We start from the raw sequence: 26791 nt of genomic DNA, 5'->3' as shown, positions 1-26791 counted from the left end.
AGTTTAAATGTAACTATTATTGCGGTCAGCACTGCAGCACAGCTGGTAAAGCCAAAGCCTTCAGTGCCAGCATTCCATACAGGTGCATATTCAAGTCCTGGCTGCTCCACTTCCGATTCAGCTCTTTGCTATGGCCTGGGAGGGCAGTAGAAGTTGCCCCAAGTCCTTGGGCCCCTGCAACCACATGGGAGACCTGGAGAAAGCTCCTGGCTCCTGGCTTTGGATAGGCCCAGCCATTGTAGCCATCTGGGGAGTAAAGCAGTAGATAGAAGACCTCTCTCTCTCCCTCTCTCTCTCTCTCTGCCTCTGCCTCTCTGTAACTCTGCCTTTCAAATAAATAAATAAATCTTTAAAAAAAAAAAAAAAACTGTAGCTATTACTACTACAAAAGACTCTGCTGCAAATGACTGGGTCGCTGTCGCCCACATGGGAGAGCTGGACTAAATTCCCAGCTCCTGGCTTCAGCTACTGTAGGCACCTGGGGAGTGAACCAACGGACAGCACTCTGCACACTTCTGTCTCTATATCGCTTTGCCTCTCAAACAAATTTTTTTTTTAGTTTGTAAGTAAAAAGGTCTAGTCTATAATTTCACTATATACCTCAAAAACTCCTTTCCATTGGGGCATGGCACAGCAGGCAACATCACCAGTTGCAATGCTGAATCAATAAAGCCAAATGAGTGTCTCACTAAATAATCAGGACAATACTGGAACAAATTTTAACTTCCAGAATAATCTAAAGATTTAATCCAAGCCCTCACTTTCCTGCGCATTTCTCTCACTGAATAAAAATCCTTAAAAACTTAAAAAAAAAAGACTCAATTCTACTCAAACATGAGTTTCCATGCCACAGAAAAGGGAAGAGAATGGCCTTTTTTTAATGCCTCACTTTTATTTATTTATTTATTTGAAGGCAGTTACAGAGAGACAAGAGAGACGCCCACTGTTTCCTCTCCAAATGATCACAACAGCCAGGTCTGGGCCAAGCCAAAGCCAGGAGCCAGAACTCCTTCAGGATCTCCCACATACGCTGTGCGGCAAGAGCCCAAGCACTTGGGCCATCTTCTGCTGCCTTCCCAGGTACATCAGCAAGAAGCCGGATCGGAAGGGGAGTGGCCGGGACTCGAACCAGCACTCTGATTTGGGATGCTGGCGTGCATGTGACACAGCAGTTAATTTGCTTCTTATAATACCCCATCTCACATCAGAGAGCCCGGTTCAACACTTGGTTCCTCTACTTCCAATCCGGCCTCTTGCTCGTGTGCACCCTTGCTGGCAGCAAAGACAGCTCAGTCACGAAGTCCTTGCCAACACATGAGGAAGCTCCTGGCTTCAGTCTGGCCCAGCACTGGCTGTTGCAGGCACTTCGGGAGCGATCTCTGCCTCTCCTCTCTCTGTGTGTGTCTCTCTGCCTCGCAAATAAAATGAAAATGAATCTTAGAAAAAATTTAAGTTGCTAATTTTACACCTCATTTGATTCATTCAACAATTCCTTACTGGCTATGGCAAAGACACTATAAAAATCCCCTGCAATCACATAGTAGACAATAACCGTATAGGTAAAACAAAGGCATCACATGTCATCAGCGATGTCTCTGCTACAGTAGAGAGGACCAGCGCAGGCTGACCAGGACAGGTAGCCGTCTTACTCAGGGCAAGCTGGGCCACACAGGATAGCAGGAGTCTGAAGAGACAGAGCCAGGAGGAAAGTGGGAGAATACAGCTTCCTGGGGATCAAAAGCAATGCGATCCTGATGTGAGACAGAACAGGACAAGCACACAAGCCAAGACCCACGCCACTTCAAGGCACAGAATAACAGGGAAAAGAGGAGGGGACCCAGCTGGAGAAAGGACCAAGCTAGCCACCGCCCTGCCTGCTCAGTCCCCAGCAAGGTGCACACTGCAGCCACCCAATCAGTGCCCTGGGCTCAGCCCGAGTCTGCGCAGCAAGCCGCAGGCACGACTGCGATCACCCCCAGCCTCTGGTGACACAGAAAGCAGTCAGCAGCAGTTGGCAGATGTCACTCATATACAATAAAAAATACACAAAATAAACTGAGATGAAAATGAAACCGTATCTTTGGATCTTTAATTAACAATATTGAAAATTTTTTTATTCCACCAAAAACTAAAGGAAGAAAATTTAAGGAGATCACAGTGATTGAATGTACTTCATGACTCTCTGACTTCCTGGTTCAGGGACGGGCATCTGGCACAGAGGGCACGCGGACCCCACATCTGAGTGTGTGGTGAGCATCCTGGCTACTCTGCTTCGACCCAGCTTCCTGTCAGTGTGCACCCTGGGAGCAGAAGTGTGGCTCACACAGGAAAAGTAAGACCCAGGGTTCAGGCTCCCGGCTTCAGCCGGGCCCAGTTCATGGAGTGGACCAGTAGGTGGGCGCTCGCTCTGCCTCTCTTCCTCTCACTGTCCTTCAAATACAGTGAAAATAAACTCATAAAAATAAATAAAACACTAGTCTAGTACATTATGGTAGATTCAGATCTTGGAAACACTATGAATTCGGTCAGAAAGCCTGTTTTACTGGCTGTCTGCTGGAAAAGGCTCCTTTCAAAGATACACAGCTACCTGGGGGAAACGCACTGGCCGCACCTAATCATGGTCATGGGTCTTCCACCCCTTCAATCCATTACAGAGCTTCTGTTGAAATCCAACTAGTCGTCAGAGTTCCTTGTTCGCACATGGTAAACAGAAGGTATCACATTTTGTATTTTTAATAAGTTTAAAACCTACTATTACAACAGGAAGCTTCTAGACAAACTAAAAATTTCATCTCATTTCCAAGTTAAGTGTGCAGTTGGATGGCTGCTTACACGACTCTTAGCAAGCACACACAATGGAGACAACTCCAAACACCCATTTTCACCTCTGAGGGGTAGACTTTATTTTTCTCAAAAATACTGAACTGCCAGGCAGCATTGTACTGACAGTCACTTATTCCAGAAAAGGTCAGTAAATGTAGGCCACTGTAAGTAAAAGAGAAAGTCAATTCCCCTTCAGAACAGGCAATGCTCTGAGCCTTGCCCCAAGACGCCCTCAGACTGGCCCTGCTGCGGGCACTTCGCTCGCGTGTGCGTGCGGGGCGCTGACTCTGCAGAATCTCCCTTTAACATACAAAGTGGCTGCTCCATCACTGCTTATCTCTAGTTTTTCCTGCTTATTCAGCAAATTATTTCAGAATCTACAGGCTCTAGGGCACTCCGTGTCCCACCAGAACCTAGCAGAAAGCAGAGGTGACACCTGCTACAAACATGGGGGCACACGCTTGCAGGCCCCGATTTATTCTCATCATTCACTGTTTTCCATCTTCCCTGTCGCTCCCCCTCTTCATGGAGGAACGACACTAGACCCTGCCTAGGCTTCATATCCGAGTCACGGCACCATTATGTCGCTCCCCGTCTTCGTGGAGGAACGACACAGGACCCTGCGCTGTTCTTTCGTCTGCTCGGCCCTCCCCGGGTTTGCTACCATCCCTTCCACCTCCGTGGAAGGGCGGTTCCCCCTGCCACATTCCCCACTTCCGCGGGGGAGCGGCACACCGCCGGCTGGCTCTCTCGGGGGCTGCACAGGTGTTCCTTTAGATAGATGTTCCTGGTGCATGTTGTCTCTCTCCTCCTTTATAGTCCTCTTCCACCAATCCCAACTCTGCTACCCACACGCCGAGTACGCTGCTCTCCTCCAATCAGGAGCAGGTCCTGCTGTTTATTGGTTGAACTGGAGGCAGCTATGTAGAAGCTGTTTCCCTTCTCAGCGCCATATTGTGGGAAAGCAGATGCATAGAATAAGTCTTAATTCCAGTAACTTAGTCTAGTCCGAGTTGCTCCCCACAGATCCCCCTTTCTTTTTATTTTTTGGCGTTGATACACGCCTGTCTTCGGTGCCCTGTGGCACACACTCTGCTCTGCTTGCTAGAGTTGCCCACAGGTGCTTACAAGCCCTACCAATCAGGCAAACCGAATCCGGGTCCTCTCTTCACCATGTTGTGAGGAGGTTTTTAGGTGCTGATGCGTGCCTGTGTTCGGTGCCCTGCAGCGCATGCTCTGCTAGAACTGCCTGAAGGTGCTTACAAGCCCTACCAATCAGGCAAACCGAATCCAAGCCTTCTCATTGCCGTCTTGTGGGGAGACTTATTGGTGTTGATAACGTGCCTGTCTTCGGTGACCTGCAGCCGCCCACAGGTGCTTATCGTCTTACTAATCAGGCAGACCGAATCCAAGCTCTCTCACTGCCATGTTGTGGGGAGGCCTTATTTTTCTCTATTTCTCTATCTCCAGGCATTCCTATTTCTCCTATTTTACTTCTATCTGCCAGCATTCCTATTTCTCTCATTTTACTTCTAAACTTCTGTTTCTCTTATCCCTGCGGCTTCCCGGCGCCCGCCCCGAGGCTGCTTCTCGGCGGCTTCCCGGCTCTGAGCCGCTTCAGCCTGCGCTTCTCTCATCTGCGCGGCTTCCCGGCTTCGCGCGCGCACTCCGCGGTCTCCGCGCCCACACCACGGCCTCGCACTAGCCCCACGTTCCCTATCTATTCACGCCCCGTGCTCTCTCTGCACGCGGGGGCTTCCACGAGTCACACAGCACAGCTCACGTTTCCGCCACCGGTATTCAGTCCAAGTTCCCCGGGCTAACCTGGCGAATTCAACCCAGCTCACGTCTGCGCCCTTCGGCTTGGCTTCCTGTCCTTTGCTCCCCTGGCTAATCTGACGGATTCCAACCTGGCGGCCCACGTCTCTGCCTCTGGTTCCAGATTTTCGCCTTTTGCTCCCCGGGCTGACTTGAAGAATCCCAAGATAGCTTACGTCTCTGCTTCAGCCTGCACTCGCGGCTTCATCCTCCCTAACATTTTTCTCTACCCAGTATGTTTCCCTAAGTTTTCTTCCAACAATATTCCTCCATCATTTCTCCTGGCCTCTCCCCACAGTCCGTATCCAAGTCTAAGTTTCTTATAGGTTTCACTTTCACTTTCAACCTGCAGTCCGTATCTAAGTTTCTTCTTGCTTTCACTTTAAATCCTAACTTCTTTCCCACAGTCTGTATCCGAGTCTATGCCTAGGCTTTCGATAGCTTCTTCCGGCACCTTTTCTGTCCGGCTTTTCCCTAGGCTCTTTGCTAGTCTGTCTCTCCGGTATTTTCCACTTCTTCCCGTTTCTTCCCTCCTAAGTTTCCTATCCGAGTCACGGCACCATTATGTCGCTCCCCCTCTTCGTGGAGGAACGACACTAAGCCCTGCCTAGGCTTCACATCCGAGTCACGGCACCATTATGTCGCTCCCCGTCTTCGTGGAGGAACGACACAGGACCCTGCGCTGTTCTTTCGTCTGCTCGGCCCTCCCCGGGTTTGCTGCTGGTTCTTCCCGGGTTGGCTACCATCCCTTCTACCTCCGTGGAAGGGCGGTTCCCCCTGCCACTTTCCCCACTTCCGCGGGGGAGCGGCACACCGCCGGCTGGCTCTCTCGGGGGCTGCACAGGTGTTCCTTCAGATAGATGATCCTGGTGCATGTTGTCTCTCTCCTCCTTTATAGTCCTCTTCCACCAATCCCAACTCTGCTACCCACACGCCGAGTACGCTGCTCTCCTCCAATCAGGAGCAGGTCCTACAGTTTATTGGTTGAACTGGAGGCAGCTGTGTAGAAGCTGTTTCCCTTCTCAGCGCCATATTGTGGGAAAGCAGATGCATAGAATAAGTCTTAATTCCAGTAACTTAGTCTAGTCCGAGTTGCTCCCCACACTTCCCCAACTGTGTCTATGAATATTCCAAAAGTACTTACTGACAAGGTAATGTGTTCTTTTGTGTTTGTCATATTGTTTCATATTTTTATGCTATTTTGCTAATCCTCCAATCATCCTAGAAAACACTTCTCCCGAGGCAGACGCTACTTTGCCTTTACTTAGTGTGGAAGACAGCGCACATCAGCTGCAGCCACTCCCCAGCTGAATGTGGTACTTCTGTGCTGGAAGCCATTACGGAAGCCAGCAGAAACTCTACTCGACCAGACCTACCTTTCAATAGCATGCTGCCTTACGGCCTTATCTGCAGAAACTAGCTGGAGTCACGTCTGCAACGGAACCTGATCCAAAACAGATACAGGTTAGAAACCTCGAACAGAATTCAATCTCAAGTTTCAAGAAATTTTCTAAATACTAGAGTTTGGTGCCGGCGCTGTGGCATAGCAGGTAAAGCCTCCACCTGCAGTGCTGGCATCCCATATGGGAGCCCGTTAGAGTCCCAGCTGTTCCATTTCCGATCCAGCTCTCTGCTACGGCCTGTGAAAGCAGCAGAAGATGGCCCAAGTCCTTGGGCCCCTGCACCCACATGGGAGACCCAGAGGAAGAAGCTCCTGGCTCTTGGCTTTGGATCGGCACAGCTCCGGCCATCGCAGACGTTGGGGACTGAACCAGCAGATGGAAGACCTCTCTCTCTCTCTGCCTCTCTGTAACTCTGCCTTTCAAACAAAGGTATAAATCTTTAAACATAAATAAGTAAAGTAAAATAAAAAAAATGCAGCGTTAGTGATTTATGTCTTTAAAACAGCTGCAAAATTTATAGGTGCCATTTCTCTTCTGAATGTTTATTTTTTAAATATCTTTGCTGACTGTAAAAGCCATGTATTTTCCGTTCCCTGACGTCTCAAGGCAAGACAATCACTCTTGGGCACGGCTATCATTAGCAACAGTGGATTAAATCCACATGCCAAACAATCGTTCAGAGTCAGTTACCAGTTCTGCGGAGACGGCACCTTAACTTCACCCCGTGCCTAATGAGAGCCAGCACAGAAAGCAGAAGCGCTGGCCTGCCATGCACGTCCCTGCTGCCCCCTACTTTCATTACTAGTGTTATCTCCAACCCAGCGCTTCTGTCAAGACCACCTGACCACTCTGTAAAGACCAGGTTAACTGAAATTAGAGCGCAGAGGAGCAGGCTTTGGCGCACCTGTTAGGACACTGCTTGGCACGCCCACACCCCGTATCAGAGTGCCTGGGTTCAAGTTCTGGCTCCAATCTCCATCCCACCTTCCAGCTCACGTGTATCCTGGGAGGCAGCAGGTAATGGCTCAAATCGTGGGGTCTCTGTCATCCACACCTGAGTCCCGGACTGAGTTCCAGGCTCCTGCTTCAGCCTGGTCCAGCCCCAAATGCTGCGGCCATTTGGGGAGTGAACCAAACAGATCTGCCTTGATATCATTTCTCTTTCTCCCTCTCCCTCTCCCCCTGCCTTTCAAATACTTTCGAACAAGTAAAAATCACTGAGAAACTACAGAACTCACTTACTGAGTGAGCTCTGTTAGGTGAGAAGTTCCTCTCTCCCCCCAGGACAGCTCAAGAATCCTGCAAGACTCACGACTCTGAAATGCAGGTCAAGTGGGGGTGCCTGTCTCGCGAAGCTTCACATTTTATTTAGAAACACAAATGCTCACATGCTCTCCTGCAGCCCAGGGGTCATGGCGCCTGCTCCCCGCTGGCCTCTGAAGCAGCCACACTGGAGGGACATCTGACTCAGGAGTAGCAGCCGCAGGACTGCAGACCCTCCAGGCAGCCCTGCACCACCTCACCCGGACGGACACAGAATCTGCATCCGACACACGGCTGCACACAACTGACCCAACTTCATCCTCCGCTGCTTCCCCAGGCACACTGGCAGGGAGCTGGATCAGAAGTGGAGCAGCCAGGACAAGAACTGGCACCCATATGAGATGCCAGCATTGCAGGCGGTGGCTTTACCAGCTATGCCACAGCGGCAGCCCTAACAGACCCGATTTCTAGACAAAAATTCCTTTTGATAAGTTAGCAAACAAACCAATACCTAGGCACCAAAGCAACATGGAAAAATTAAGTTTATTTACCATAGCTGAGGGGGAAAGGCATCAACCAGCATTCTAATGTGATGTGAATACTCACAACATTAGAGACTCCCTGATCATCTGGAGTTCTTAACTACCAGAAATCTCTACCAGCAAATACTAAAAACATCAATTCTTAAGTCTGAACTTGAAAGGAAACACTGAACATAGAATCGACCGAATTGAGGTAAGTGTCAAGTTCAGGAGTAGGTGAACTCACCACAGCTGGGACAGGCAAGCAAAGCAACACCAGGAGAACCAGGATATTGCCAAAGAAAGTTCCAGAAAGGTGTACATAACCAAAGTCAAACGCAAAGATACCAAATGCAAAAAGTTCAAATAGGGTCAGGACTGCAAAACGACTACAGGATTTGGTAAGGATCTCGGCACGTAGCAACCTCCAGGAAGGCAAATTAGAGAGAGGCAAGAGCTGGACAAGGCGTGAACTATAAATTGAGGAAGAATAAGTAAAGGCAATTAGCATTACTCAGCAGTATTAGCCAGTATTTCAGGTCTTCTGGCGGCTAACAGGCAGGAAGTCAGATAAACCAGCACCGCAGCGTTAGCAACGGCAAAGACAAGCCGGGAGGCAGGCAGACTCAGAACGACCAGAGGGAAGATGCAAGACGCAAGACAAAGAGCAGAGGCGTTCTGAAGAGGCTCAGCTAAGGTACCCAACACATACATTCTGCACCGAGTTTCCATGAACTAAGTGGTTAAGAACTCCAGGAACGGGGCCAGCACTGTGCTGTTGTGACTGCAGTGGGTAAAGCCGCTGCCTGCAGCACCGACATCCCATATGCGGGCCAATTTGAGTCCTGGCTGCTCCACTTCTGGTTCAGCTTACTGATAATGTGCCAGGGAAAGCAGCGTGGGCCCCTGCCCCCACGTGGGAGACCTGGAAGAAGCTCCTGGCTTTGGCCTGGCCCAGCCCTGGCAGTTGCAGCCATCTGGAGAGTGAACCAGCAGATGAAGACTCTCTCTCTCTCTCTCTCTCTCTCTCTCTCTCTGTAATTCTGAGTTTCAAATACATAAATCTTAAAAAAAAAAAAAAAAAGATATTCCCATCATGCCATGGGTTTATTTGGAGGTACCCCTATGTAAGTTAAACAGCATCTGTACCAGTATCAGGAATAAGAGGGGCCATCATTACAGATGCCCAGACAGACACTGAAAGGACAGTGGGGTGGCACAGCAGGCATCATCACTTGGGAAGCCCCTATCCCATATAAGAGAGCTGGTTCGAGTCCCAGCTAGTCCACTCTTCCAATCCAGCTTCCTGCTAATGCCTGGGAGGCAGCAGATGACGGACCAAGCACTTGGGTTCCTACCACACATGTGGGAGACCTGGATGGAGTTCCTGGCTCTTGGCTTTTGCCCGACCCAGCCAGATGTGTTGTAGGCATTTGGGGAGTTAATCAGTGAATGAAAGTTTCTGTCTGTCTCTTCCTATCACTCTATCTTTCAAATAAATAAATATTCAAAAATATTAATATAATATTAATATTATAATAAACCATAGCTACAAGGTTTAATCCAGCAATGCCAAATTGGTTCAATGTCCAAAATCAGTTTATTCTAGGAATGCAAAGCCAGTTCAATATCCAAAATCAATGAGGTTATCTACCACATTAAAAGTCTTGGCTGGCGCCACAGCTCACTAGGCTAATCCTCTGCCTGCGGTGCCGGCACCCCGGGTTCTAGCCCCAGTTGGGGCGCCATATTCTGTCCCAGTTGCTCCTCTTCCAGTCCAGCTCTCTGCTGTGGCCCAGGAGGGCAGTGGAGGATGGCCCAGGTCCTTGGGTCCTGCACCCACATGGGAGACCAGGAGGAAGCACCTGGCTCCTGGCTTCTGATCGGCGCAGCACGCCGGCCTTAGCAGCCATTTTGGGAGGTAAACCAACGGAAGGAAGACCTTTCTCTCTGTCTCTCTCTCTCTCTCACTGTCTAACTCTGCCTGTCAAAAACAACAACAAAAAATAAAAGTCTAAAGAAGGGGCCAGCACTGAGGCGTAGTGGGCTAAGCCTCGGCCTGCGGCGCCAGCAGCCCATATGGGTGCTAGTTCATATCCTGGCTGCTGATCTTCCGATCCAGCTCTCTGCTATGGCCCGGGAAAGCAGCAGAAGATGGCCCAAGTCCTTGGGCTCCTGCACCTGCATGGGTGATCTGTAAGAAGCTCCTGGCTTTTGGCTCCAGATTGGCTCAGCTCCAGCTGTTGCAGCCATCTGGGGAGTGAAACAGCAGATGGAAGACCTTTCTCTCTGTCTCTCCCTCTCTAACTCTACCGCTCAAGTACATAAATAAAATATTTTAAAAAGAAAAAAAGTCTAAAGAAAAGTCACATAATTTTTTTATTTTGTTTCTGACAGGCAGAGTTACACAGTGAGAGAGAGAGAGAGACAGAGAGAAAGGTCTTCCTTCCGTTGGTTCACCCTACAATGGCCGCTAAGGCCAGCGCACTGCACTGATCAGAAGCCAGGAGCCAGGTGCTTCCTCCCGGTCTCCCATGCGGGTGCAGGGCCCAAGGACCTGGGCCATCCTCCACTGCCCTCCTGGGCCACAGCAGAGAGCTGGACTGGAAGAGGAGCATCCAGGACTAGAACGTGGGGTGCCAGCGCCGCAGGCAGAGGATTAGCCTAGTGAGCCGCAGCACCAGCCGTCACATAATTTTTTTAAAGATTTTATTTTTATTTATCTGAAAGAGTTACAGAGAGAGAGGTTTTCCATCCACTAGTTCACTCCCTATATGGCCTCAAAGGCCAGAGCTGGATCAATCTGAAGTCAGGAGCCAGGAGCTTCCTCCAGGTCTCCCATGTGGGTTTAAGGGCCAAGCACTAGGACTGTCCTCCGCTGCTTTCCCAGGCACATCAGCAGGGAGCTGGATCAGAAGTGGAGCAGGCAGGGGGCCGGCGCTGTGGCACAGTGGGTTAAGGCCCTGGCCTGAAATGCCAGCATCAAATATGGGCGCTGGTTCGAGACTGGCTGCTCCACTTCCAATCCAGGTCTCTGCTATGGCCTGGGAAGGCAGTGGATGATGGCCCAAGTGCTTGGGCCCCTGCACCCAAGTGGGAGACCCGGGAGAAGCTCCTGGCTCCTGGCTTCGGATTGGTGCAGCTCCGGCCGTTGCGGCCAACTGAGGAGTGAACCAGCAGATAGAAGACCTCTCTCTCTCTGCCTCTCCTCTCTCTGTGTGACTGACTTTCAAATAAAAATAAATAAATAAATAAATCTTAAAAAAAAAAAAAAAAAAAAGAAGTGGAGCAGCCAGGACTCAAACTGGCACCCATATGGGATGCCAGCTTTACCCACTGCTCCACAGTGCCGGCCCCAAAAGTCACATAATCTTATCAAATTGATTCAAAAAGCATTTGTCAAAAGTCAACATTCATTAATAAAAACTCTCAGCAAACCAGACCTGGTAATGGGCCTCTACATGAAAATCTGCGCAGACATCATACCCAATGAGACAATCACGTCCCACTCAAACCAGTGCTGCCTGGCACTGCGCTCAAAGTCCTGGACGGTGCACTAGGACAAGAAAAGAAAAGGCATACAGAACAAAAGCTAGAGGAGAACTACTCCTGCTCACTGACAACATGTTTGTTTATAGAGGGAAACACCAATGAATCCACAAAATATGCCTGGACCGCATGATTTCAGCAAGAGTGAAGAGCAGAAGATGCACACACAAAAGATATACTTCTATATGTGGTAATGACAAACGGAACACAGAAGTTTGTTTTTTTAAGGATTTATTATTTATCCAAAAGGCAGCATTACAAGGAGAGACAGGGAGAGGTGGGGGGCAGGAGAGAAGGAGGGGTAGAGGGAGGTAGGGAGGGAGAGGAGGAGGGGAAGGGGAAGGGGAAGAGGGAGAGAGATCTTCCATCCACTGGGTCACTCCCCAAATGGCCACAACAGCCAGAGATGGGCCAGACCAAAGCCAGGAGCTTCTTCTGGGTCTCCCATGGGGTGCAGGGCCCAAGCACTTGGGCCATCCTCCACTGCACTCCCGGGTTACAGCAGAGAGCTGGACTGGAAGAGGGGCAACCGGGACAGAATCCGGCCCCCTGACCGGGACTAGAACCCGGTGTGCTGGCGCCACAGGCAGAGGATTAGCCTATTGAGCCACGGCGCAGGCCATAACTGCCTTTCAAATAAATAAATCTTTAATTAAAAAAAAAAACATTAGAACTATTTGTAGATATAAGGCAAGCTGATTCTAAAGTTGGAGGAATCACTATACTCAATTTTAAGACTTAACAGTTACCAATTCTGTCCTGACTGTTCCACTTCTGACCCAGCTCCCTACTAAGATGCCTGGGAAAGCAGAAGATGGCCCAAGTCTCTGCGCCCCTGCCACCCATGTGGGAGATCTGGATGGAGTTCCAGGCTCCTACCGTGGCCATTTGGGGAATAGACCAGCGGATGTAAGATATCTCTAATTCTGCCTTTCCGAAAAAAAAAAAAAAAAAGTAGTCAACATAGTCCAGAATAAGGCAAATAAGGCCAACTGATTTTTATAAAGGTAAAAGTCAATCCAATAGGGAAAAGATACTCTTCCAACAAACGGTGAACAATCTCACTTCTGCATGTCAAATAAAGAGGCCTTACCTAAACCTCATACCTTCCATAAAGTTAATTCAAAAATAATCATAAATCTAATTTTAACACTGAGATTTTTAGAAGAAAACAGGAGGAAAAATTCATAACCTGGAGCTAAAACAAAGAGTTCTGACTCACAACCAAAAGCATGATATAGAGAGAAAAGAAAAAAAAAGTTAACAAAACAAAAAAGATAAACTACAAATTTGAAGAAAATGTTTGCAGATTACATATCCAACAAAGGATTTGTATTCAGAATTATAAAGAATTCTCTAAACCAGAAAGTATGAAAATAGGGGCCAGACCCATGGCTCACTTGGTTAATCCTCCGCCTGCAGCGCCAGCATCCCATACGGGCGCCAGGTCCTAGTCCCCAGTCCAGCTCTCTGCTGTGGCCTGGGAGGGCAGTGGAGGACGGCCCGGATGCTTGGGCCCTGCACCCACATGGGAGACCAGGAGGAAACACCTGGCTCCTGGCTTCAGATCAGCATAGCTCTGGCTGTAGCGGCCATTTGGGGGGTGAACCAACAGAAGCAAGATCTTTTTCTCTCTAACTCTGTCAAAAAAAATATGAAAACAAACAACCCAATTAAAAATAGGCTGTCTTGGAGACAGATACTTGGTTAAGACACTGGTTAAGACACTGCTTGTAGGGGCTGGCGCTATAGTGCACCAGATTAAAACCTTAGCCTGCAGTGTCAGCATCCCACATGGGTGCCAGCTTGAGTCCTGGGTGCTCCAATTCCAACCCAGCTCCTTGCTGTGGCCTGGGAAAGCAGTGGAAGATGGCCCAAGTGCTTGGCTCCCTGCACCCGCCTGGGAGACCCAGAAGAAGCTCCTCGCTTTGGATTAGCCCAACTACAGCTGTTGAGGCCATTTGAGGATTGAACCAGCAGCTGGAATACCTCTGTCTCTAACTCTTTCAAATAAATAAATCTTAAAAAAAAAAAAAAAGAAAGAAAGAAAGGAGAGACACTGCTTGGGACCACCCACACCCCATATCAAAGTGCCTGGGTTTGAGAGTTCCAGTTCTTTTTCCAATTCCTGGGAGAATGTGCACCCTGAGAGGCAGCAGGGGAGGGCTCAAGTACTTGGGTCCCCATGACCCCAAGTGAGAGACCCAGAGGGAGTCCCAGGCTCCTGGATTTGGCCTGGCCCAGCCCCACCTGAAATGGGCATTTGGGGGAATGAACCAGGGGACAGAAGATCTCTGTCTCTGTCTTAGGCCTTACAAGTAAAATCAAAAGAAATATATAAAAGTTTAAAAACATGCAGTCTTGTATAAACACTTCTCCCAAGAGGATACAGGCAGGATAAACAAAGACATGCAAGTGTTCACTCTCATTTAGTCAGCATGGAAATGTAGATTAAAACCATGACACCACTACATACCTCTTTATTTTTTTTAAAAGATTTATTTATTTATTTGAAAGTCAGAGTTACGCAGAGAGAGGAGAGGTTAGAGAGAAAGGTCTTCCATCCGATGGTTCACTCCCCAATTGGCCACAACGGCCAAAGCTGTGCCCATCCAAAGCCAGGAGCCAGGAGCTTCTTCCCTTACAAACCTCTTTATTATTAAAACAGTAAAGACTATCCACACGCTAGCAAGAATGCATAACCAACAGGAACTCTCACACCTTGCTGGTGGGTAGGCAAAATGCAACATTTACTCTGGGAACAGGTTGGTGGCTTCTCAAAGTTGCCATACAACTCAGCTCCTACTCCTTGGTATTTACCCTAGAGAAATGAAAATTTACTTTCATACTAAACCTCTATATAAAAGTTAATAGTGACTATTTCTAGTCAACAAACTCTGGAAATAACCACCAACATCCACCAAGTTAAGAACAGATAAACTGTAGGCCCACGCCGCGGCTCACTTGGCTAATCCTCCGCCTGCGATACCGGCACCCCAGGTTCTAGTCCCAGTTGCTCCTCTTCCAGTCCAGCTCTCTGCTGTGGCCCAGGAGGGCAGTGGAAGATGGCCCAAGTGCTTGGGCCCTGCACCCCCATGGGAAACCAGGAGGAAGCACCTGGCTCCTGGCTTCTGATCAGCGCAGCGCGCTGGCTGTAGTGGCCATTTGGGGGGTGAACCAACGGAAGGAAGACCTTTCTCTCTGTCTCCCTCTCACTCTAATTCTGCCTGTCAAAAAAAAAAAAAAAAAAAAAAAAGAATAAACTGTGATACATCCATACCATCAAATACTACACAGAAGTAAAAAGGAACAGAAAAGAGGAAAGAAAAAAACGAAGGCAACAAACCTCTGGTAGCATGCAACAACCTGAATGACTCTGACTGCGCTGAGAGAAAAGAACCAGCCTCAAAAGGCGACACACTGTGTGACTCCATTCACGGGACTTCTCCAAAAGAGAGTGACCGCTAAGTGAGAGCAGTGACTGCCGGAGCGCTGCAGTTAGGGAGAGCGTGGCTGCACAGGGACAACACAGGGCAACTTCCACGGGCAAAATGCTCCGTACCCCAACTGTGGCAGTGGCTACCGAAACGCACGCGTGTTAAAATGCAGACAGATGCGAGCTGAAGAAGCAATTTTCCTTAAGTGCATGCTAATTTCTAAAAACTAAGGTACAACAGAAGCACTCAAAAACCTGTCTAACACAGTCCGCCAAAGTCAGGTCACACGTGTACCCAGCAACTCCACTCCCAGGCATGCCCAAGTGAGTCCTCTGTCCACAAAACCCAGCCAGGGAAACACCGTCCACTTGACACACGTCAGTCACAAAACAGACTAAATCGCTATCAATATTAGAATGGGTAAGTTAGTTAAGGAATAGTCACACAATGGAACACTTTTACATTCCATGCAGCGATCAAGACACCACCGCCACGCCCGCACCCCACACTCCCAGTGCTGAGCTCAGTCTCTGCTGTTTCTGCCGCCAGCTTCCTGCTACTGCACCCTGGGAGGAAGCCATGACAGGGTAAGTACTTGGGTCCCTGCCGCCCACACAGGAAACTTGGGGTGAGTTCCAAGCTCCTGGATTTGGTCTGGCCCCGCCTTGGCTATTGTAGGCATTTGGAGAGGGAACCAGAAGATGGAAGATAGTGCTCTCAACTCTCGCTCTCTGTCACTCTCTCTACCTTTTAAATAAACTATGTATTTCTTTAATACAGGATAGGGCGTCTGGCACAGCAGGTAAGCTACCTCTCAGGACACCCACATCTTCTATCCAAGGACCTGGGTTCCGGTCCTGATTCTGCTCCCAATTCCAGCTTCCTGCTAATGAACAGGAAGCAGAAAGATACTCTCAAGTGGTTAGGTCTCTGCTCTGCTGTCCTCCTTGAGAACACGGAATTGTGTCCCCAGCTCTTGGTTTCAGCCTGGCCCAACTCTGGCTGCTTGCAGACATTCAGCGGGCACACCACAAGATAGGGCAGACGGGAGAGCTCTCACTGTGTGTGTGTGTGTGTGTGTGTGTACACGCCTGTCTCTTTCAGATAAATCAAAGTTTAAAATGCAGATGCACTTCAGATACAATGCTGAGCCAAAGAGCTCTAGTAGAAAAAGTTCTTTAACGAAATTCAACAACAAGTAAAACACCTCTAAAGGATACAGCTCAGAACAGTAGTGGAAACGAACAGGAAAGGGAACAGGGGAGCTCTGGACTGCTGGGGAGGGTCTCTGCACCCAGGCTCCACATCTTGACGGCTGTACACATGCATACAGACAGACTCACAGCCGGGGGAGCTCTGGACTGCTGGGGAGGGTCTCCACACCCAGGCTCCACATCTTGACGGCTGTACATGCAGATGAGGGGGCGCGCTCTGCGGCTGCGCGGTCATCATTTGAACTGTCTTAAGTCGCCCCATCGACCTTAGAGCACCTGAAGCTCTGGATTTGATTCAAGCTGCTTTCTCAGGTCGCTCAAGCAGATGTGAGCCAGAGGTCTAAGTGACTCCACTCCATCACGGTGGCGCTTTCTCCACGCAGGGAAGGCCTGTCCAGAGACCCACGCTCCATCACACCATCTCACCACAGGAAACCTCGTCCACACATTACGCAGATCTCCTGCCTGCTCCTCTTCAGCCACAAGCAATACGGATCGTTCCTCTCACTTTCAAATGGTAATAAGACTTTAAAAAGTACCTTGACCCTATCCCAAATGGCACCCTTTAACAACTCTAACAGCCATCACAAAAACAGCCCTAAATCCCCATCCCAACCCTCCACGAGTGTAAATCACTTGTAATTTGATATTCCAGTCAGGGATAAAGGCCAGTTTCCAAAACAGAGGAATTATGAGATTTGTAAGTAATATGTATATTACTTAATTTGACACACTTATTCACAAAACAGAATTCTGATGGTGCCAATTATTTTTATGTGCACACAATACTTACAATGCTTAACTGTCAAAATGTTAAAAAGCCAAATCAGTTAAAGTTCAAAATGGGAAAATGTTACTAATATCAGTTGGTGAAAGCAACGGTCACTGCAGGGAAGTTTTAAGGCTTGAAGCATAAGCAAAAAGGAAAACACAGGCATCAGGATGTCCGTCAAATGTATACCCTACGGCTGCAGCTGTGGTGCACCGGGCTAAAGCCTCCGCCTGTGGCGCCAGCATCCACGTGAGGGCCGGGTCAAGTCCCGGCTGCTCCACTTCCGATCCAGCTCTCTGCTGTGGCCTGGGAAAGCAGTGGAAGATGGCCCAAGTGCTTGGGCCCCTACACCCACGTGGGAGACACAGAAGAAGCTCCTGGCTCCTGGCTTCAGATCGGTGCAGCTCCAGCCATTGCAGTAATCTGGGGAGCGAACCAGCAGATGGAGACCTCTCTGTCTCTCCCTCTCTGTAATTCCACCTCTCAAAATAAATAAATATTTTTTTAAAAATGTATACCTATCAGACTTTCCTAAGCAAAAACATATACATACCCACAGATATTTTACAAAAACAGGTCTATTCTACAAACACTATTTCTAAGATTTTAATTTAACACAAACAGTATGAAAACTATGCTAAAAATAGAACCCCCAGGGCCAGTGCTGTGATGTAGCGGGTAAAGCTGCTACCTTCAGTGCCAGCATCCCATATAGGCGCCAGTTCAAGTCCCAGCTGCCCCTCTTCTGATCCAGCTCTCTGCTGTGGCCTGGGAAAGCAGTAGAGGATGGCCCAAGTCCTTGGGCTCCTGCACCTGCATGGGAGACCCGGAAGAAGCTCCTGGCTTCAGATTGGTGCAGCTCCAGCTGATGCAGCCATCTGGGGAGTGAACCAGTGGATGGAGGACTATCTCTGCCTCTCTGTAACTCTGCCTTTCAAATAAAATAGGAAGGGAGGGAGGGATGGAGGGAGGGAGGGAGGGAGGGATGGGAGGGGAGGGGAGGAAGCTAACCGAGGTAGTAAGTGCAAGGCTGACACGCTGACCAAGAGACAAGGCCTATCAAATCTGTTTCCCCAAGCACTGTGTACCAGTCCTGCTTTGGGCCAAAGACCCTATAAGCTCAATTTTGTTTTCCTACTTCTTCAGGAGCTGTCACTTCTTTGCAGAAACACCCTTTTGGGCCCAGGAGCCACCTGGATGAGGGGCAGGATCTGGCCCGACAGCAGTGAGGCTGGGACCCACAGTCCTCACACTGTGACTTCCCTTAGCCACCTTCTGGCTGGCTGAGCCCCATGGATTAGAGGATGCTCCTCACAACACCAAGAGCCTCTCTGGGAAACACAGGGCCAGGCTCACTTATGGTTAACTGTTGACTTTACTTACTTTAAAAATATTTTTTTATTACTTGAAAGGGTTACAGAGGGGGCCGGCACCGTGGCGTAGCGGCTAAAGCCGCCGCATGCGGTGCCAGCATCCCATGTGGACGCTGGTTCCAGTCTCGACTGCTCCACTTCTGATCCAGCTCTCTGCTGTGGCCTGGGAAAGCAGTAGAAGATGGCCCAAGTCCTTGGGCCCCTGCACCTGCGTGGGAGACCTGGAAGAAGCTCCTGGCTCCTGGCTCCTGGCTCTGGATCGGCGAGCCATCTGGGGAGTGAACTAGCAGATGGAAGACCTCTCTCTCTCTCTCTCTGCCTTTCCTTCTCTCTCTGTGTAACTCTTTCAAATAAATAAATAAATCTTTAAAAGAAAAAAAAAAAGAAAGAAAGAAAGGGTTACAGAAGCAGGAAGACAGAGGAAGAAATTTTCCAGCCACTGGTTCACTCTCCAGATGGCCACACAGGCCAGATGGCTGGGCCAGGCCAAAGCCGGGAGCTTCCCCCAGGTATCCCACATTGATGGTGGCAGGGCCCACGCACTGGGCCGACCTCAGCTGCTTTCCCAGGCCACAGCAGGGAGCTGACCCGAAGTGGAGCAGGTGACCCCTGTTGACTTGATTTCAGACAGCTGTCTGACACCACACACTGTACCCACAAGAGCTCACTGGCTGTGGGGAACACGACAAAGGCTTCAGACTTACACTAGCTCTTCTGAGGTCAGTGCCAAGAACGTTTTCTCGGGGTGAGGGGTGCACTGTGGTGCAGTGAGCCAAGCAGCTGCCGGCAACGCGGCCATCCCGTGTCAGGGCACGGGTTCAACCGGCAATGAGGCCATCCCGTGTCAGGGCACGGGTTCAAGTCCCGGCTGCTCTGCTTCTGACACAGCTCCCTGCTAATGCGCCTGGGAAAGCAGCAGAGGGTGGCCGGCGTTCTTGGGCCCCTGCACCCACGTAGGTGACCCATATGGACCAGCGTCCCCTGTTGTGGTCATTTGTGGAGTGAACCAGTGGACAGAAGATTCTCTCTCTCCCCTTCAAATTAAAAAAAAAAGGTTTTAGTATCATAGAGTACCTTTCACGCACAATTATTAAAGCACTTGTGCAAAAATTTAAAAACTGAAGTACAACTTTAAAAGTACAAGTGAATGTTTCCCAAGATGCGTGTAAAACTCAGCAGTATGTAGTGAATAATCTGTGAACAGTACTAGTTAATGAAACTGAAGGCAAGAGACAAGGCCAAAGAGTCCATGTGTAATTGTGTAAAACTTCAAGAGTGTGTGTGTGTGTGTGTGTGTTCTGGCTCTTAATGCATTTTATTTGCTACCGTGGGTCATGGTCAAAAACACTGATGGCATAATAGTTTAATGAGACAGTCCTGCAAAGACAATACTACACATACAATTATCTGGGTTTAGGTGTGATTACTACAATAACTTAACGTAGACTGTTTTAGCAAAATATTACAAAGCAAATGGGAACTATACCCTGGAATGGAGGGAGAGGCTGGCGACTGCGTTGTGTCACCAGCTCTTCTATTTCTATTGCTATTGAATCGACAGAAATGGGTGCATCTTACACTCAGCTGCAGTACACTGTCACCATCACACAGGTAAACCTCCCGGCAGCGGCAAACAACCCCTCAAAAAGGCCCTGTCCAAAGGCCTCTTCACCCCGCAGGGCGCCTCCCAGGATCCACAGCTGCGCACGGCGAACAGCACTCCAAGTAACTCCAGCTCCCGCGCACACGCTGAGGCACACGCCTCGTCCCTCTCTGCTCCCGCCCAGCACCTGCAACCCTGCAAAAACCCGTCCGCCTCACGAAGTGGCACTGAGCCGCTCAACGGGAAATGCCTTCAAAACAGCATGACTTAACAGCGCTAACCACGCCGTAGGAACTCACACAACTTTTGGGGAAAAAAAGAAAAGCCATTATCTTTCAGGAGCCAATCGAATTCCTGGGAATGCCCAAGCCGGCTGCAGACCCGCGCACGCGAGCATCGCCTCCGGCCCCCACCCAGCACCGGCCGATGCCTGGTGCACAGCGCGGGGAGCCCCCGGGTCCCGCAGCAAACGCGGGCCTGACGACCACCCCGGCCGGCTGTCAGGGGGCTCCGCAGGGGCGACACTTCCCGCGGCCGTGCAGCGCTGCCCAGCGACCGGATCGCGCCCACCGCGGAGCTGCACAGTCATCCCGGCGGCGAGCTCCGCGGGGAACGAGACGCTGACCGGACGCCCGAGTCCACGCGGGGCGGACCCCGCGCGCGGCCGCAGCCGCACCCGCGCCCGGGAGGCGGCCCCAGCCTCCCCGGGGGAGCGCAGCAGAGGGGCCAGGTGCCGCCCTCGCTCGCGCCGATCGCCACGGCGAGCTGTCAGCCGGCGCAGCCCACCCGCCGCCCCCGCCGGGACCCCCGAGGCGCAGCCGCAGCCGCCTCGCGGCGCGGCCGCCGCCCGGCCCGTTATCCGCACGGCCGCAGCCCCCCGCGCCCCGGAGCCCCGGAGCCCCGGCCGGCGCGGAGGCCGCCCCGGCGGCTCGCGAGGGGGCGGCGGCCGCCGCTCCCGCCGGCCGGACCCCCGCCCGCCGCCGCCGCTTACCTCGAAGTAGCCCCCGGGGGCGGCGCCGCCCGCGCCCGCGCCGAGGGGCCCGTTGGCCGCCGTGGCCGCGCCGCCCAGCAGGCCCGCCGCGCCTCCCGGAGCCGCCAGGCCCGGGGCCTGGGAGCCGCGCAGCGCCGCCGCCGGGCCGGCCTTGCCGCCGCTCGCGCCGCCGTGGCCGCCGCCCGCGCCGCCGCCGCCGCCGCCGCCCCGCTTGTTCTTCCGGCGCTTGGCCCCGCGCTTGGCGTCGGCCGGGCTCATGGCGGGCGGGGAGAGGGGCGCGGAGCGGCGCGGGGGCTGCGGGCGGCGGCGGAGGGCGGGGAAGGCGGGGAGGCTGAGGCGGCGGCGGCGGCGGGCGCTCGGCCGGCCGAGGGCGGGGGCGCGGCGCGGGTCGCCTCCCGGGCGGAGAGGGCTGGGGCGGGGTGAGCTGCGGGAGGCCTCTGGGCGGCAGGAACGGCGAGTCCACCGGGCCCGGCGCCGCCGCTGACCAGAGTTAGAGTCCAATATGGCGGACACAAGGGGAAAGGGATCCCAGTTTACGTCGGGGGAGGGGGAAGGAGCGGCGGGGGGGAGGGGTGTGGGCTCCCTCCCCCCCGCCGCCTTACTCCGCCCTCCCGGGCGCTGCTTCGCCCCTAGGCTCGCCCCCTCCTCCCGCCGTTAACGTGCGCCCGGCGCGCGACGCACGCCGGGAGTTGGAGTCCGCGCCGCCCGAGCTGCCGCCGGGGCGCCCGGCGCGGGGACCACGACTCCCGTCGGGCTGTGCGCGGCCGAGGGCCCAGGCGCAGGGCGGGCGGGGGGCGGGACCGCGGTGGTGACGTCACCGCCGCGCTCGCCGCCGCTGTCCCCGCCCACGCCGTGCGGCCTTGTGGGAGTTGTGGTTGAGCGCGGGGCCGGGCGGGCCGAAGGCCGCGAGCGAGTGCGAGCTGCGGGCTGGGAGCGAGGACCTCGGCTCTGTGTGACAGGCGCTGGCGCCCTCGCGCCGTCCGCGCTCGGCTCCCGCCTCCGTCCAGGGGCCTCAGCCCGGCCCCGGCCGCCAAGATGGTCCGATGACCGTGGTCCGGCTCTGTGTCGAATCCGGTTCCACCTGCAAGTCGTGTGACCTTGGGTCAGCCGCCTCAGCCCTCCGGGTCGGGGGACGACGGGCCGGGGTCTGCCCGGGATGACGAGAGGCGCAGTGCGCCGACGCCTGGCTGCCCGCTCGGAGGAGCCGGTGGGTTGGCCCGTGGCTCAGGACCGGTCCGTTCTCGGGACCCTAGGCCCAAGGGCACTCGGTTAAGCCTCCTGCCTGTGACCCTGCGGGGTCTCAGGCCCGCCGGACCGCAGATGGGCGGCCCGGAGTTCTGGGCCCCGCCCGTGCCCTCCCTCCTGGGTGCCGAGCTGGTCTCCAGCATGCCCAGGTTCTGCCCCGAGACCCGGGCCTGCGCTCCCGAGGGCCCACTTGCCACGCGGAGACACGGAAGACCAGTTCTCCCCTTTCGGGCCCCGTGGGTCGTGGCATTGAGATGGGCGGGCAGCCACCTGCATGTTCACCTGCCCCAGCTAAAGCCACAGCTCTCCAGCCCTCAGCCGCAACCCCAGTGCGGGAGTGGAGGCAAGTCCGCCCTGGGCCTGGCGCCCCGAGACCCCCGCTCCGCGCTGGGTCGTGGATGGCCCTGCCGCCCTGGGCACTCCCCGTGGTGGGTCCCGAGCTGCCCTGCTGCCTTCGGCCACCCCCGGGCTTTCCCTTGTCACACACACACTGGCCTGGGCTTGGAATTTCATGGGTGTCACTAGTCCCCCCACAACGAGGAAACATCTCGGGGCGCAGCGGGGAGCTTGAGTGCATTACCTGAGTCCCCGCTCTGCGCAGCGAGGAACTGGGCAGGCGGCAGCCTAGTGTTGTCTGCTGAATGAGGGACACGGCAGGGACCGACTGTCAGCCGCTCCACACCACTGTATTACCATTACATTGTATTCCCACTGTGACCCACACAAGCACAGCCCTGTCTTGTAACTGGGTTCACAGACGCTAAGGAATTCGCCCAAAGCCTCCCCGATAGTAGCAGGGCTGGTTCCCGCGCAGGCATCATCAGCACCAGGGGACAGACAGCCGATGGGAGCTACTCCCGGGGGCTGCAGCCCGGGGGTGGGGGCCCGTTAGAGCAATGCAGGGCTTGGGTGCAGGCAGGGCTCAGCATGTCCCGGGCAGCCTCGGAGCAACCGTGGGCGCTGGCATCTGGCCCATTCCACGAGAACGCTGGGTCGATCCCGGCTCCAGCTCCAGACTGTTTCCTCGTGCAGACCTGGGGAGGCAGCAGGAGTCCTCCATGCAGCCCTGGCCCAGCCCCACCATGCAGGCATTGGGGGGCCGAATCAGCAGACGGCTTTGCTCTCTGCCCCTCCCCACTGCCCTCACTGTTTCTCTCTCTTCCTGTAGCTCCGTCTCAATGAAATGACAAAACTTGGCTTACAAAGCCACTGTGGCTAGAGCAAGTGAAAATGGGGGAACCTGCGAGCTGCGAGGGGTTGAGCATCCTGATCAGCTGTGTGTTTTTGAAAGCACTCTGTGGCGTGGAGGCCAGGAAACCGGCGACGGCCCGGCAGGATGCATGCAGGGTGCTCCCGGCGGCCGGAGCCAAGGCACTGAGCAGTGTTCTCGGCCGTTCCTCGCGGGCTTCCCTGCTGTGGTCCGAGGGATTGTGTGCCCCAGGATTCCCACGCTGACACGGGGCGGGGCCTGTGGACACCGAGGAGCCCACCTGGGCAGACCCCCCTCATGACAGGACGGCCGGGGTGAAAGTTCCTGTCTCCTCCACACAGGCCCTCGCCAGACACCCAGGCTGCCTTGGGCCTGGGCCCCCTTGGTTTCTGTTATTTGTGGGCTACTCAGTTTGTGCTGCTTTGTTATACCAGCCCAAATGGACCCAGGCACTCACTAAGGAAAAATTAATAAGAAATGAAGAAAAATGTTGGATAGTAGGTAAGGAGTAGAATTTTATTTTTTTTTCTTGTAGGGCTAAGCTTTGGAGAGCACCAAAACACAGCTAACTGATTCTCCCCTAAGAATCAGTGTTCAGCCCTCGAGGGTGCACTCAACGGCCCCCCATCTTTGTTAGAAGGGATTGGCTCATGCAAGCAGGGAGGCTGGCAGGTGCCCAGACCTGCAGTGAGCACGCTGGAGACGCGGGACAGCCGACGACGCAGGCCCAGTCTGCGTGCCAACGGCGTGACACCCAGCAAGAGCCCAGGGTTCCAGCGGGGTCTGAAGGCAAGATCCAACCGTGTCCAGCGGGAGTTCCCTCCTCGGCGCTGCTGTCCTACGCTGGCTCGATGCCCCGGGAGTGCCCTCTGCTTCCCAGGCCACCAATTGTGTTTGTTCACCTTATCCAGAAACGGCCTCCCAGGCAGGCCCAGAACAACGCTGGACCCAATGCCTGGGGACCCTGTGGCCCAGACGACGAGGCGAGATGACATCCACCATGAACCTTCAGGAGGGAGCGCGCAGGACGGGAGGGCTGGAGGGGGCTGGTGGATCCTGAGGATTAAGAGAGCTTGCCTGAGGAGAGCACGCGCAGTCACGTGTGCGCTGCGACCTGGACAGGACTGCAGCATGGGGTGGCCACACGGAGCACCGCTGTGGTCCCAGGAGGCGCCTGCAACGCGTGGGCAGGAAAAGTCACAGATGTTCACTGTTTCGTAAAGAGTCTGATTGCTTTCATGTGCATTACATGTCCCAAGATGTGAATGTGTTCTAGTAACGTAAGATTGATGTCGTTTATTTGAAAGGCAGATAAAGCGACACGGAGATCTCCCATTTGCTGGTCTCCTCCCCAGACACCCACAACAGTGGGGCTGAGCCAGTCCAAAGCCAGGAGCTGGGAATTTTTAAATCTAAGTCTCCCACATGAGTGGCAGGGACTACTTGAGCCATCAACTGCTGCTTCCCAGGGTGCACATTAGTGAGAGCTAGAAGGGAGAGCAGAGGGGCCGGCGCTATGGTGCAGTGGACTGAGGCTCTGCCTGAGGCGCTGGCATCCCATACGGGCACCAGTTCAAGTCCCAGCTGCTCCTCTTCAGACCCGGCTCTCTGCTGTGGCCTGGGAAAGCAGTAGAAGACAGCCCAAGTGCTTGGGCCCCTGCACCCACATAGGAGGCCCAGAGGAAGCTCCTGGCTTCGGATGAGCACAGCTCTGGCCATTGTGGCCATTTTGGGAATGAACCAGCGGATGGAAGACCTTTTTTTTTTTTCCTCTCTCTCTCTCTCTTCTCTGTCTGTAACTCTACCTCTCAAATAGATAAAATCTTAAAAAAAAAAAAAAATGAGAGCCAGAACTTGAACCCAGACACTCTGACGTGGATATGGGCATTCCAAACCAGGTTTTAACCACTATACTGTAAGAAATTTCCATGAAGAAAGCTAAGTAAGTTAATTGTCTCACAATGCATAGCCAGTGTGTGCTACATAATAGAGAATCATTTCCTGGAACACTTTGCTTTTCTAATTTCTAGCTCTATTAAGCCTGCAGGAAAACCAGTTAGACACTCCTGCCCAGGGCACATCCTGGCCTTAAGAAAAACCATGGCCACTGAGCTTCTCCCCGTGGGCAGAGCACACAGAATTCTCTGCGGAAACCACAACACGCAAGAGAGGATGTGAACAAATCGGTATCTTGGGATCCCAAAGAATCAGGCAGTCTTTGATGCTTCCCCCGATTTTTTTTTTTTTTTTTTGACAGGCAGAGTGGACAGTAAGAGAGAGAGAGACAGAGAAAAAGGTCTTCCTTTTCCGTTGGTTCACCCCCCAGTGGCTGCCGTGGCTGGCACACTGGCTGGCGCACCACGCTGATCCGAAGCCAGGAGCCAGGTACTTCTCCTGGTCTCCCATGGGGTGCAGGGCCCAAGCACTTGGACCATCCTCCACTGCACTCCCTGGCCACAGCAGAGAGCTGGCCTGGAAGAGGGGCAACCAGGACAGAATCGAGCGTCCCAACCAGGACTAGAGCCCGGGGTGCCGGCGCCGCAGGCGGAAGATTAGCCTGTTGAGCCACGGCACCGGCCTCTTCCCCCCATTTTTTAAAGAGATTTATTTGTACTTGAGAGTGAGAGTTACAGGGTTGGGGGAGGCACAGCGAGAGACAGCTTCCATCTGCTGGTTCACTTCCCACACGGCTGCAATGGCCAGAGCTGGGCTGATCTGAAGCCAGGAGCCAGGAGCCAGGAGCTTCTTCCAGGTCTCCCATGCGGGTGCAGAGGCCCAAGCACTTAGGCCATCTTCTACTGCTTTCCCAGGTGCATTAGCAGGGAGCTGAATCAGAAGTGGAGCAGCAGGGACTTGAACCAGCCCCCATATGGGATGCTGGCACTGCAGTTGCGGCTTAACCCATAGCACCGACCCCACTTCCTCCAAATTGAGGCTTGAAACGCAGTGAGTTATGTTTTTGTGAGGCTTCAAAGCTTTTCAACATTGCTTGTAAACAGGAATCAACAGTCAGGAATTAGCAATTATTTCAGAATAATCTGTCTGGAACAGGTGTTATGGTGCAGTAGGTTAAACAACAGCTTAAGATGCCTGAATCCATATCTGAATGCCAGTTCCAGTCCTAGTCCACTTGGAGGCGACTCCACTTCTGATCCAGCTCCCTCTGATGCTTCTGGGAGGCAGCAGGTGATGGCCCAAATGCTTGAGTTTCTGCCACTCACATGGGGGACTTGGATGGGGTTTTGGCTCCTGGCTCTGACCTGGACCAGTCCTGATGTTGTGGGCATTTCGGGGAGTGACCCAGGGGATGAAATATCTCTCTCTCTCTCTCTCTCTCTCTCTCTCTCTCTCTCTCCCTCCCCCTGCCGTCTCTCTGTGTCACTCTGTCTTTCAAAATAAAAATAAATACTTGGAAAACCTGCTAATAGCCTGAAATACATATAAGAAAACAGTCTTGGCCAGTGCCATGGCTCACTAGGCTAATCCTCCGCCTGCGGCGCCAGCACCCCGGGTTCTAGTCCTGGTTGGGGCACCGGATTCTGTCTCCGTTGCTCCTCTTCCAGGCCAGC

At 52.9% G+C, this 26791-nt stretch overlaps 1 protein-coding gene and 1 long non-coding RNA gene across 5 annotated transcripts in view; one reads left to right on the top strand and one right to left on the bottom strand.

Moving 5' to 3' along the window:
- FAM193A (family with sequence similarity 193 member A) overlaps positions 1 to 21304 on the bottom strand; it is a 154399-nt gene extending 133095 nt beyond the window's left edge. For 2 of the 4 annotated variants that reach the window (XM_070067973.2, XM_051836727.3), the window contains exon 1: positions 20768 to 21302. In XM_070067973.2, coding sequence (XP_069924074.2) covers positions 20768 to 21025 — 258 coding nt within the window. In that variant the 5' untranslated portion in view covers positions 21026 to 21302. Of the gene's footprint in view, positions 1 to 20767 lie in introns of all 4 variants that reach the window. The other 2 variants (XR_016228478.1, XR_016228479.1) reach the window with 2 other exon arrangements.
- Positions 21305 to 21629: 325 nt separating this feature from the next.
- LOC138848423 (uncharacterized) lies at positions 21630 to 26643 on the top strand. The gene is made up of 2 exons (XR_011386169.2): positions 21630 to 21974; positions 23758 to 26643. It is a non-coding gene; the product is annotated as an uncharacterized LOC138848423 (long non-coding RNA).
- Positions 26644 to 26791: the final 148 nt, after the last annotated feature.

The sequence above is a fragment of the Oryctolagus cuniculus genome, chromosome 2, assembly GCF_051225735.1.
Source record: "Oryctolagus cuniculus isolate XC-2025 breed Fujian yellow rabbit chromosome 2, ASM5122573v1, whole genome shotgun sequence".
NCBI lineage: Eukaryota > Metazoa > Chordata > Mammalia > Lagomorpha > Leporidae > Oryctolagus > Oryctolagus cuniculus.
This window is presented reverse-complemented; position numbering and strand designations above follow the sequence as displayed.